At 52.5% G+C, this 12,720-nt stretch overlaps 2 protein-coding genes across 6 annotated transcripts in view; one reads left to right on the forward strand and one right to left on the reverse strand.

Annotated features, from left to right (window-relative positions):
- Window positions 1-428: 428 nt before the first annotated feature.
- Window positions 429-9,200, forward strand: C9H19orf81 (chromosome 9 C19orf81 homolog). Its single transcript, XM_064490022.1, has 5 exons — window positions 429-495; window positions 6,606-6,678; window positions 6,782-6,902; window positions 7,842-7,981; window positions 8,846-9,200. Exons 1-5 carry the CDS (start codon window positions 429-431, stop codon window positions 9,039-9,041), a joined length of 597 nt encoding a protein of 198 aa, XP_064346092.1. The 3' UTR covers window positions 9,042-9,200.
- Window positions 9,201-9,708: 508 nt separating this feature from the next.
- The window catches only part of SHANK1 (SH3 and multiple ankyrin repeat domains 1), a 45,697-nt gene continuing 42,685 nt past the window's right edge, over window positions 9,709-12,720 (reverse strand). For 4 of the 5 annotated variants that reach the window (XM_064489673.1, XM_064489672.1, XM_064489670.1 and 1 more), the window contains one exon: window positions 9,709-12,569. In XM_064489673.1, the coding sequence (XP_064345743.1) occupies window positions 11,849-12,569 (721 nt within the window). In that variant the 3' untranslated portion in view covers window positions 9,709-11,848. The remainder of the gene's footprint in view (window positions 12,570-12,720) is intronic. The other variant, XM_064489674.1, reaches the window with a different exon arrangement.

The raw sequence follows: 12,720 nt of genomic DNA on the forward strand, positions 1-12,720 counted from the left end.
GGAAGGGGAGAGAAGTGGGGAGAAACAGGATGGAGAAGTCGAGGGAAAGAGTGGAGGAGAGATGGGGAGAGAGACAAGGAGAAATCAGGGGAAAGAGATGGGGAGAGCAGGAGAGCGGGAGGAGGGCAGAGAGATGGGGAAATGATGAGGAAAAGAGTGTGAGAGAGAGGGGTCAGGGAAGAAACTCAAGGAGACTAGGAGACATAGAGGAAGAAACAGAAAAATGGGAAAGAGGGAACTGGGGCACACAGGGAGTCCCAGAGGTTAGGGGAACCCAGATTCCAATGTGGTCTCAGCCTTCCATATTTTTGCCCTGGGGCTTTAAAGACAAGAAGGAGGCAGAAGTGGAGAGAAGGAGATGGGGTGGGTGGCCCAGTCAGAGCTCTTCTCCCCATCCTCCTGAGACAACCCCTACCCGCCTTCCCAGGATGCAACAAGAGGTGGAGCCCCCGCGCTCCTCCACCGCGGGCAACCTCAGCGTGCACAGGGAGGCAGGTACTGAGCTGTGTCTGTCTGTGTGTTTGTAAGCATGTGCGGGTGGGGGTCCTTCATTTGAGCATCATGTCACAGCCCTGGCTTGCAGCGTGACCTTAAGCAGATCACTGGCCTTCCAAAGAAAGCGCTAACACCCAAATTCTTACGTCCACCAGAATCCTAGGCAGTACCCTTTAGACCTCAAGCTACATTTCCCATGAGGCCCTGCAGTTCCCTGGCCAATGTTCTGGACTCAGAACTATATTTCCCATGAATCTTTGGGGCTTCAACAACTCTTCTAAGGCAATTATGCCCCTGCTAGAATCCCTGCCCTGGTCCCTCACACTCTCCTTGTCTCCCACACTGAACTCAGCTCTCCTAAAGCTGCTCCTACTCATTGCTTCCTATGTTTGAATGGACCCGGTCCCTGGGCTAGAATCCAGGCACTGTCCCCTCATTCCCTCCCACAGCCGTCAGTTCCCAGCCCCACCTTCCTGCTCATTCTCTCTGCCCTGTCCTTATCTCTCCTTCCCCACAGCCCCAGGTCAGCTCTTGTCCTCTTCCATGTGGATCCTTTCTCCATCTGACTCCCTGGTCTCCAGTTTCCCCTCTCCACCCCATTCCCCATATAGCTCTAGAGGAATCCTTCCAGCACTCAGTGCTAACCCCATTTCTCCCCTGCTCGCATGTCACCCACGTTCCCTATCACTTCCAGGACAGGGTCGCAGTCCCTCAACCCACTGTTTGACACCAGCTGACACATCTTCCAGGGCTCCTTATTTCCACTCTACTTCAGTACAGTTCACTCATTCATTCACTTATTCAACATTTCTTGAGTAATAGCTTGGTAAGGATTCATTTGGCTGGCAGGTAATAGAAACTTGGATTTAATGTGGTGCAAAGAATAGGAAAGTCATGATCTCATCCAAAGACCCGAGGTGGGGCAGGGTTTGTGTTTGGTTGGGTCAGCAGCTCAGTGATGTCACTGAGAACCTAGTTTCTATTTCCCTGCTTTTTAGTTTGGGATCTATTTATCCCTTTGCACACCAGCTTACATACCTCATGGTTACAAAATGGCTGCCACAGTTCCGGGCACCACTTCCAGAGGTCTTTCTCTTAAGAACCCCAGATGATCTCTCCTCATGTCTCATTGGCGAGCACTAAGTCACCCACTCACTCTTGTCTCAATCCCTGGCAAGAGGAATGAGATTATTATGATTATTTTAGTCAGTGGGGCTACACATTAGGTGGGAGAAACTTAAAAAAACCCATACCTAAATCTATTTCAGATCCCAATTAACCAAAATCTCTAGGGCTGGGGTCCTAGCATCTATATTTTTTGAAGGCTTGCCAGGTGACTTTGTTGAGCAGTAGGAGTCGGAAGGCATTGGTTTACACCAGATGAGACATTCCCGAGGATACTGGGGATTGGTGATCCTCGGCTAGTTGCATGGGTGGGGAGTGAACCCTCCTCAAATGGAGGAAGAAGGGTGGGAATGGCTGAGGGGGTCTCCTTTCTGGGTGTCTGCTATAAGCACCTACTCTGCACCGGCTGCTACACTAGACATAGCAAACGACCTAGTGGCAAAACAGTTTCTCTGTCCTCAGATTTCTTTTAGTGTCTTTGAAGATCTCTTTCATTTGGAGACCCCCCTACTCTCCAACATCTCTAACCTAGACTGAGTCACCTACCTGATAAATACACTCTATGTATAGTATAGCTTCAGAAAAGTTGAGTGGAATTGAGTTGACCAGTTGGCCTCTTTTGTAGATCGACATTTGTTCATTTCAGTGTTGCTGTTTCCTTTGTGGTATTTGGGAACCAACAACCTTGCTAAAAGCGTTGCTGTTAAGGCTGCAAACTTTGGCTTAGGCCATTAGAAAGCCTGTGGGTCCCAAGTGTTTTGCCTATAGTTCCTAATGAATGAAATGACCCAGCCTGTTCTCATGCAGGGAGGGCAGGCATGAAACACACCATCTCACAAATAATTAATAACCTACAATTGCAAATAAGCACTCTTTAGCTTTGGGCCTGAAGAGAATTCTGAGAATATTCTCTTTTGCTTAAGGACCTTAGCCCCAGATGGTGCTTCTGCATAAAACATCCTTTTCTCTGCCATTTCTTTTCTTGGCAAACTCCTCCTTATTCCTTAGGTCTCACTGTAGACATCGCCTCCCCTAAGGAGCCTTCCCTGATTGCCCTCAGACTGGGCTTCCACTCCACCTCATGACACCCCCACTGTAGCAAGCATCGCCCTTTACAGTGACTGCTTCTCCCACCAGACTGGAAGCTCTTGGAGGGCAGGTGGGATCTTACTAACCTCTTGGTCTGCAGCACCCTCCAGGGTACACGTGGGGGCTTGGAAATACCGATAGAGGTTTGAAAGTGTTGTGTTTACTCAGTTATTCAAAACGTACTTTTTTTCCTCCTAACTTATTCCCCTATTTATTACATGATTGGGGGAGTGTGATTAGGTATTAATTAATTAATTAATTAATTAATTAATTAATTTAATGGAGGTACTGGGGACTGAACCCAGGACCTCGTGCATGCTAAGTAGGCACTTTACCACTGAGCTATACCCTCCCCCACCCCAATAAGTACTTGTTTTTAAATTTATGCTTTTATTAAGATATACATTGAAATGAATACATCAAAATCACAGTTGTGATTTAGAAATCTTTATGTCAAATGTCACATTTCATGAGAAACAGTTCATTCACATTTTAAACATACATCTTTGATGTTGCTAGAGTTGTTTTTGAGTCATTTAACACATTTCTCCAGGGCATATAATTTTCTTTCTAAGTTGCTTGTGATGGAAATTTGAAAGATTTTTTTATTATGGAAAATTTCTAACATACACAAAAATTGAGATAACAGTACAATGAGTCCACATGTTCCAATACCTAACTTCAGTTACTGTTAATATTTTGCTAATCTTGTTTCATCTAGGTATCTTCCCCAACACTTTCTTTTTAGGCAGACATTCTAGAGGACAAGTTTGTTTTCAAAAAAATCCCAGACGTAATTCCTTTTCACCCATAAATACTTCAGCACACGTTTCTAACTTCTAGGGATTTTTAGAAAACATACCTACCATGCAATAATTATACCTAACAAAAGCAACAATTTTTTCTTAAATATCATCTCATAAATTTACCAATTTAAATTATGCTAATTATTTTACAATTTCATTTTTCACAGTTGGTTTGTGTTAATTAAGACCCAAACCAAGATGACACATTACATTTGATAGTTATATCTCTTCAGTCTTTAGTCAATAAATATGAACCCAACTGTGTGCCTGGTGCTTTGCCAGATGCCAAGGGCAAAAGACAAGTCCTTGACCTCATCTTGCTCACAAGATACAGGGGAGACAGATGTTAATTAGAAATTCATAGAAATAAATGTAAAATTGCAACTGTGATGAGAGCAAATACATGGTGTTATGAGTTCATGACAGGAACTGTTCCCTGGACACTCAGGGAGACTTGATTAGCTAAGTGAGGGGGAAGAGAGTTTCACGTGGACTTGCAGCATGTGCCAAGGTCCTGTGACAGGAGGGAGCATGGAGAGTCAAGTCACAGAAGGGCAATGGTCCTGGAATGCAGCAAGTGAGGATGACGATAGTATCTGATCAGGCTTAAGACATCAGCCATGGGGGCGTGGGGAGGTGGGTAGAGCTCAGTAGTAGAGCACGTGCTTAGTATGCACAATGTCCTGGGTTCAATCCCCAGTGCCTCCATTTAAAAATTTTTTTTGAAATAAGTAAACCTAATTATGTCCCTTCCCTCCTCAAGAAAAATCAGAAACAAAATAAAGAGGGAGAAAAAAAGACATTCGCACAGTCTGATCATGTGTAGTCTTGGGGCCCACAGGGAGAACTTTGGACTTAATTTATCCCAAGACCATAAGCCCTGGGAGCCTTTTGAGGAAAGCAGGAGCAGGGGCAGCAATATGGTCAGATCTACATTTCAAAATGCTATTTGATGAAGTAAATGAAGAGAGAGCAAGTGAGGGGTTAGGAAGCTGTTGTCTAGACAATAGTGGGGTGAGAGGTAGTAGCATACTGAGGAATTGAGAGCACAGATTCTGGATCCAGATGCCTAGATTTTTTATCCTGATTATATCACTTGGGCTGTGTGATCTTGGGCAAGTCACTTAACCTCTCTGTGCTTCCACTGCATCATTTGTTAAACTACCGTATCTCAGAAGGTTGTTGTGAAGACTCAATGGAAAGAGCTTAAAAGGTGCTTGACTTTTTAAAAGGGACTCTAAACACATAGTTATTATTACTGTTAGGTGGACAGATTTGAGAAGGAGATGAATACGTTGGAGGGATGGAAGGGAGGCCAGGATGGCTGGAGAAAAATGATCAGAGAGATCAACATGCAGGGCAGATACTTCTCAAAGGGGATTTTGTTAAAATGCAGATTCTGATCCAGCAGGTCTGGGGTGGAACCTGAAATGCTCCCCAGACCACACACTGAGGAATGAGTCCCCATCACAGGGAGGACTTTATCCTGAAGGCAAGAGGAAGCCTCTGGCGATTTGTATGCTTCGGGTACTGAGTGGAAAAGATCACCCCAGCTGCCCTGCTGAAACAGATGGGAAGTGGGAGGATGGGGACCAGAGAAGGGCTTACTATGGTACAAGCTGAACTATGTTGATGCCCTGAAGCCAAAGACCACCAGGAGCATAGCTGGCACAGCCATGTGCTGGAGATACCTGCCCCAGCTCACAAGAGACGACTGTTGAATTTTGCAAGCAGGTGGTTAAGACCATGGGTAGCATCATCATTATCTGAGTAAGAGGTTGCTAGAGAGGACTTGTTACAGGAATTGGGTTGTGTTAGGTGACTTGAGGAATCTGGGAAGCAGGCTTTGCTCTGGATTGGATGTTGGCAGGAAGCAGAGGTAAGTCCATGACAAGGGAGGAATGAATGACCCCAACACTGGTTGGGGAAGAAGCAGCATCAGCTCTGAGCAAAGACGGGGCTATTTGGTCAGTTTTGTGGTTTGGGTAGTGTTCATGTTTTGTTGTGTTGAGACATGACTCCAGAGGGTTCTCAAAGTCACAGAGTGGCCTTGGCTGTTGTTGGTGTTCCGTGAAATTGTTTATGTCCAACAGGAGGGCACCAGGGCCTCGCTGGGAGTGCCAGGTCAGCTCCTGGCTGTCAGGGGCTGCTTTCCACTTTCTTCAGCTGCCATAACAAAGAGACCCCCAAACTCAATGGCATTAAGAAAATAGTTGATTTCTCTCTCGTTTAATGGAAGGCAGGTGGTCGGGATGGGTGGGTCATCTCAGCCCCACGAGATGACTCAGGGATCCATGTTGCTCCATCATCTCTAGCAAGGATGAAGCTGGCTTATTGCTGCATCCACATTTCAGTCCAAGGGAAGGGGCATTGAGTCTAAGACAAGACATTTTTTTTTAAGCAAATGATTTCAAAGTTGCACCCCTCATTCCTGCTAACGCTCTTGGCGAGAACTTGGTCACATGCCCACACCTAGCTGCAAGGGAGGCAGGCAGCTGTTGTCTCCTGCCAGGTGGCAGAGTAACACTCTAGGATGGTAGAGGAAGGGGAAATGACTTATGTGGGACAACTAGTGGTTGGGCATAAGAAAGACCAGTCAGCTGATGGAGGGGCTGTATAGAACAGCCTGATCTGAGAGCTGTTAGCAATCAAGTTCCAATCAGGAGGCCAGTTCTGAGAGTGTGGGAAAAATCACAAACTGGATTCAAATGCTGCTTGGTGAAGAAGCCAGACTGGGTGATTGGAATAGAAAACAAAAAGGGAATAGAAAACAAACAGAGATAGAATAGAAAATGGAATAGAAATCAAAAAGCCCCTTCCTCCTGCCTTGCAGTCTCCCTCTAGCGCTCCCTTTAGGCAGAGCCTAACAGGACCCCAACTATCAGAGAGGAAATGGGGTTGGTAGGGTCCCAGCCCTGGTGTGGTAGACCTGGGTGGAGTAGGGTGGAGTTTGGAGCTGAGAGACAACTGCTTAACAAGTGGCATAAGAACTATACTGGGGGTGGCATGGACAGCTATGGCGATGCTTATTAAGCAGAATCATGTGTGAGGAGTGTTCAGGGCAGCTGATGCTGGGTTTTCCATCCTCAGGAGCGCTCCTTGTGGACTTAGAGACCCAAGAGGAGACGCAGGCTCGGAACCTGGGCAGACCTGTCAAATCCTCGTGAGTGGTCCCTGGCCCCATGATTTCTGACCTCAGCAATTCTGTGTGTGATGGCAGTGACCCCTGACCTTGGGAGGTCCCTGTCCCCTGGCTATCTTCTCAGGAAGCAGTACCTACGCCAGGTCATTGCAGAATATGAGGCGCTGGACCGGGAGCTCCCATGCATCCGCAAGTTCCCCATGCTGCCTGCTGCCCAGCCCCTCTGTCTGTGCATGGAGACCTTGGTGAGTGGCCCTGGCCCCTGTCACCTCAGGCTCCTGGTAGGGTGGCGGAAAGGGCATAGGCTCAGAAGCAAGGTGGACAGGGTTTGAACCTAGGCTCAGTGGCTTACTCGCTGTAAATCTGGCACCAGGATAAGCTGCTGAAAATTGATTGTGAATTTGTGAAAGGGTCAGTTGGCAAGTTTATTGCTGCTGATCCCAGAGGGGAGACCAAGAGGTAGAGAGAGGGGACACTGAGGACAGAGGGAATCCTGCTAATCCATCTACTATGAAATTCTGTAAAATTTACAAATATCGCAAACACTACCCCCCACCCCGCTCCTCTTCTTTGTGGCTTTGAACATGAGACACCCTCCCCAACACACCCCCCCAAGGCTTGCCTTTCTAGAGGTGACCATTTTCATGACTTCATTTTGGTTTCTCAGCAATTTTATATGCTATGACATATGGTATCCCCCTTTGACATGGTAATCTCAGACGGAAAACGTGGTTAATGATCAATATGTTTCTGAACGTTAAATAGATCGACAAGATGTCAAACCCCCCTACAATCCTTATTTTTTGACAACTGAACATTCTTTCAAATGCTAATATGACCATAAAAGGAAAAGTTTACGGCTTAGACCCTTGTGGAGATCTTCAGGAGCTGCCAAAAGCTCGCTATCCAACGCAGGTTGCTGGAAAAGTTTTCAGTAGATTGGCAAAGATGGCCATATTGGTGAATCACTCAGCAGACTGTTCATTGACTTTTGGCAAATCGGCTTGCTGAGAACTGATTTTTGGAGAATGACCTGGAATGACAGTAGAGATGCCTTTCTACCTGGAAGATTCCTATCCTCCCTGCTCCAGCAGGTTCTGCAGGTGGCGTCTAGGGTGAGGACTTCTTAACCCGGACTGAAGCCGGGTGTCACAGGCTGAGGCTCTCTCTCCAAACCCTCCCAGCCAGAAGAGGACCTTACCCACCTGGAGGTGCTGGAGGCCCTGGAGGCCGAGTTACCCGGGGCCATGGAGAGCGGGCATGTGAGCAGTATCCGCTTTGAGAACATGAACGTCATCTGTGGGACGGCTGGGCGCCGGGACCGGTGAGCCCGTGGCGGGAGCAGGGCCTGGAGCCACCGGGAGGGGCAGGACCTCAGAGAACGCGATGAGGGGACGGGGCCGGGAGAGGTGGGGAGGGGGCGGATCGAGGCGTTGGCGCCGTGTGGGCGTGGCCGGGAGCTAATAGGAGGTGCCCGCCAACCGTCGCGCGGGGAGGGGCCGGGCGGGGAAGCTGGGGCAGTGAGGGCCCCGGGCCTGGAGCGCCAGGAGAACTGCATGGTTGGTACTGGGGTCCCGAAAGGGCTAATAATGGGAAAGAAGAGGCGAAGCCGAGAGTGGGCGCAGGGAGGGGACAGGTGAGATCGGAAAAGAAGTTTGGATCTGGAGTGAGGAACCGGACTTTCAGTGATCAAGGTGGGGACCGGGACGGGCAAGACCGAGCCGTGGGATCGGAGCAGGGGAAGCAGCCATGATAGGGCGGACCCGGGACTGAGCATCTTAGGGGAGGGGCCAGAGTGATCGGGTGGGCCTGGGGCCTGAAGTGTCTAGTTGGGGGCAAGGCGGGGGGAGGGGACTGCGATCGGGGGACAGGCCTGAGAGCCACACTGAAGGGGCAGGACCCCCTGGAGTTGCTGGGTGAGGGTCGGGCCCTGGAACGGCGGCTTAAAAAGATGGAGCCTCGACAGAATCAAGCTGAGAGAGAAGACGGGGCCTAGACTGACCCAGGTGAGGATCGAAGTACGGGATGACCTCGGCGAGAGTGCAGGGTTGGAGGGGAGTTTAGGGACGTAGTGACAGGTTGTGGGACTGGAATCGGTAAACGAACAATAAAGGCGGGGCTGAGGCCACCAGCGATTCCCCTTCCGTCTCCGCCCCGCCCCTCTCCTCTTGGCCTCGCCCTCTCGCAGGTGGCTCATCACTGTCGCAGATTTCCAGACTCGGTCGCGCCTGCTGCGCTCGGGGCTCTGCCTCCGCGGGCTTCCGCACCCTCTCGTGCGCCACGACGAACTGCTGCTGGGCGATTACCGCCTGCACCTGCGCCGCTCCCTGGTCCGAAGGCGCATGCTCGAGGCTCTGGGGGCGGAGCCGACCGAGGAAGACTGATGCTCGGGGGCTGGCCCTGGCTGCGCCTGCGCACCGCCCAATTGGCTCGGGGGACCCCCCCGGAACCAGGGAGGAAAGGGGCGTTGCCTCCCCAGGAAGGAGGCGGGGTCGGCTCGAGGGGTGGATACTGTGAGTTTAATTATAAAGAATGACCTGGTACAAAAGCCATTTCTCTCTGCAAAATCTTGGTGGGGAGTCAGGGGGAGGGAGGTGATGGAGGGGGAGGGAGGTGATGGGGGGGTAGGGACGAACCCCCATAAGATAATCCCGCCTCCCTAATCTTCCCCCAGTCCCTGCCAATAGACGCCCGGGTCCCAATCCTTTGAGGGATGAACTCTTGAGGCCCGAGAGAGGGACGACCAGGGCGCCGGGGCTTTCAACGTGTGCGATCCCAGTCCCAACGAGAACCAGAAGTCCTTATCCGCCCCCCTCCTCTTCCTCCTCCCACCCCCCCTTGGAAGACAATTCTCGGGCTTTTATTTCAGGTTTTTTTTTTTTCTGGATTTTTTTGTGTGTGTGTTCTAGTTTTCTTTTTAAATATTTTCTTTTGTTATTGTTCCTCTTTTTGCTTTGTCTCTCCTCTCCGCCCCGCGCTGCCCCCCATCCAGTCCCTTTCCCCTCCCCACCCCAACCTCACCTCCCCCCTCCCCACCCCCTACACCCTCCCCAACCCCGCGGCACCCATCCAGAATGAACAAGCCCTTGATAGACGGGCGCCGCGCAGGCCCCCTGCGGACGGGGGGCATCCGACAAGGGGGAGGGGGCGGGTAGGGGCCCAGCGCGACCTCCGCCCCACTCCTCGCCACCCCTCCCCCCTCCCACGACCCTCCCACAAGGTTCCCCGCAGATCCCTGACATGGTGAGGGGAGAGGGCTGCAAGCACCCTCCCCCCATGGACGGAGCACCCCACCCCCCCGGGGGGGGTTGGGGGCAGCAGAGGGGGAATGGGCTTAGGGGAAGGAGGGGGAGCTCCCTTCTTTGGCAGCTGAACATGGGGGGGACCTGAGGGCGATGCCCTCCCCTCTTTGCCCACAGTAGGGGAGGGGGCTTTCCAGGAGAAGGGGTGGCTTAAAATTCCCAAGCCCCAGGAATAAAGGGAGGGGGCAGCGTGCAGGAGGGAAAAGCCATGCTGGTGGGAGGAGTTTCTTGGAGAGAGACCGGAAGGTTAGGAGATGGGGGGGGTCATGTCTTCGTGCAAAATGGATGGACAGATGACCCAGGAAGGCCTGGGAAGAGGAAGAGGACGGAGAAGGTGAGAGAGGGCAAAGGCTGGCACAGGGGGAGGAGGAACTATGGAAGCAAGAGCTGTGTGCGCAGGGTCTTCTCCCACCAGAAAGAGAGAGAGTGTAAAGAGCTAAGAGAACAGGCTGAGCGCGAAGGGCCGCCAGAGCCGGGCCTTCACAGGGACAAAAAAAAAAAAGTGCCAGGAAAAGAAATGATACAGCCCAAGAGTATGCAATGGGACGAGTGTGCAGAGGAAAGAGGCGGTCGAGTTCCCCAAGGGAGGCAGGAAGAGTCACCCAAGAACCGACCAGAAGAAGTAGCATTTCAAGAATGAGTGTGCAAGCCGAGACACAGTGCGCGAGAACGTTGTTAAGGAAGAGAAAAAGGCTCTGAGAGATCTGCAGAAGTGCTGGAGGAGGAGGCGGGTGCAAGAGTGAGCGGTGCCATAAGATTCACGGAAGAGCTGACGATGGAGATGGACAAGGATTGGGGCCACAGGGGTGCAAGGGAAGTGGCAGCCTGGCAAAGGGGAGAGGCGTGAGCACTGGAGACAGAAACGGTTCCCAGGAGGCACGTGGGCAAGGAGGGAGAGGAGGAGGGGGTCAGAGTGTCACCGTGAGACGGAGGGGTGGGTAGAGTAAGGCTGTGGGGGTTCAGGAATAGGCAGGGAAAGGACTTGAAGAGAACAGAGGCAAGAGCTTCGGGAGAGGCGCAGAGGGCAGCGAGTGTGCGAGGGTTGAGCCAAGGGGAGGATGTTCCAGAGACTAAATCTGTGTACGCAGAGTCTCTGAATGGGTGAGGGAAAGGGTGTCCCAAGTGTGTCTGCAGCAAGGGTCCAGAGATTTTCTGGAGTGAGAGGTGGAAGGGAGGGCGCCAAGGGGAGGGTCGGCCAGGAAGCTTCGGAAAGAGCAGGAATGAGGGGGGTGGGGTGTGGGAAAAGTAATGCAGCTGTGCGCAAGAGAAAGGGAGCGTGAGTTCGACAGTGGAGAAGGCCTCGCAAGCCAGAGTGTGCAAGACAGCGAGAGGGCGAATTTGTGCAAAACTGTAGCCCAGGGAGGGAAGAGAGGTGAGCAGGCGTGCAAAGGAGCGTGCAGGAGGCTGGGGGGCTGCTGTGTGTGCTGGGGAGAAGGGGAGAGGAGGGGAGCCGAGGGACCTGGAGAGGGGGGAAGGGTTGTCAGAGGGGCGGCAGGTGGTGGAATCTGAGGGCACTCCCTTCCCCTGCGGCTTGGGGGACGACCCCCATCCAGTCAGGCTAAGGGCTGACCCTCTATGGCTCTGTCTGTTACCCCCTCCCCAGAATCGACCCTTCCCCCCTTGTCCATCCCCTTCTTCGATTTCTTCCATCCCCCCCTCCACTCCCCACTTCCCACACACAGTCTTGTGTCAGCTGCCCCCTCCTGTGAGGTGCAAATGTCTGGCCGGGATCAGGCCACCTGGTGACCTCCAGGCTTGGGAGACAAGGGTCAGGGTGCAGTTTTAGCAGAGTCCCTGGCCTGGGGGGAGAATGATAGTCAGGGGTCAGAGGTCAAGAAGCCAGCAGGCTCAAGGGTTCCGTGGACGGGCTGGTCCGTCCAGGCCAGCCATCACCTCTCCAGGAAAAATTTGAGAGCCCGGTCGATGTTCATGCGGTGACCCACTCGGGTCACACCCAGATCGACGTAGTCCTCCTTGGTCAAGGCGGGCAGGTGAGAGCCATCAATTTCATGGTCCAGGAACCGGGCTCGGTGCTCAGACAAGCCCAGCCATTCAAGCCAATCAGCCACGTCGAACTTGGTCCAGAACCCCAGAGGTTTAGCGCCGAACGGCTTGTCCGGGGGCAAGGAAAGCAGGCGGGTTGGTGAGAGGGAGCGTGAGGCCCCTGACAAGGCTCCCCCAAGACCCCCGGACATCCCGGGGTGTGGTGGCACAAAGACAGGGGCGAAGGGATCAGCCGAGCCTCCTGCCCCTCCAGTCGGGGAGCCACGGATGTCGAAGAGGCCCGGATAGAGGGGTCCGGAAGGCAGGATGGGCAGGGATGAGGGCCGGGGCGCAGGGCTGACCTTGTGCTCCGAGGCAGGCAGCAGTGAGGGGCTGGGGGCCCGGCGGAGCAAAGGTGGCCGCATCTCGAACTCCACGCCCTGGAGGTGGCGGGTGGACGTGGAGGAGGAGGAGGAGGCCGACGGCGAGGTGGCCCCTGGGGCTGCAGCAGCTGAAGGGGGCACCCCGGTTCCTGTGGGGAGTGGCGGCAGAGGTGGTTTGGGCCAGTTCTGAAACAGGCTGCTGACGGGTTTGGAGAGGAGCGAGGACTGGGAGTCTTCGGAGAGTCTGGAATGTGACAAGGGGGCAAGGGTGGAGGTGACGGGTTTAGGGGGCAAGGGCCGGGTGAGAAAGAGGCAGAGGTCAAGATGTAGGAAGAGAGACATGGGGTGGGGAGGATAGAGAGATGGAGAAGAGAGATGGGAAGAGATAGAAGGGG

The sequence above is a fragment of the Camelus dromedarius genome, chromosome 9, assembly GCF_036321535.1.
Source record: "Camelus dromedarius isolate mCamDro1 chromosome 9, mCamDro1.pat, whole genome shotgun sequence".
Taxonomy (NCBI): Eukaryota; Metazoa; Chordata; class Mammalia; order Artiodactyla; family Camelidae; genus Camelus; species Camelus dromedarius.

What these genes read in the sequence shown, in the direction of transcription:
- C9H19orf81 (XM_064490022.1), top strand. Translation starts at nt 429, where the DNA reads ATGCAACAAGAGGTGGAGCCCCCGCGCTCCTCCACCGCGGGCAACCTC. An exon ending in GTCTGTGCATGGAGACCTTG is followed by an intron (nt 6,903 to 7,841) that starts GTGAGTGGCCCT and finishes AAACCCTCCCAG; the next exon opens with CCAGAAGAGGACCTTACCCA. An exon ending in ACGGCTGGGCGCCGGGACCG is followed by an intron (nt 7,982 to 8,845) that starts GTGAGCCCGTGG and finishes GCCCTCTCGCAG; the next exon opens with GTGGCTCATCACTGTCGCAG.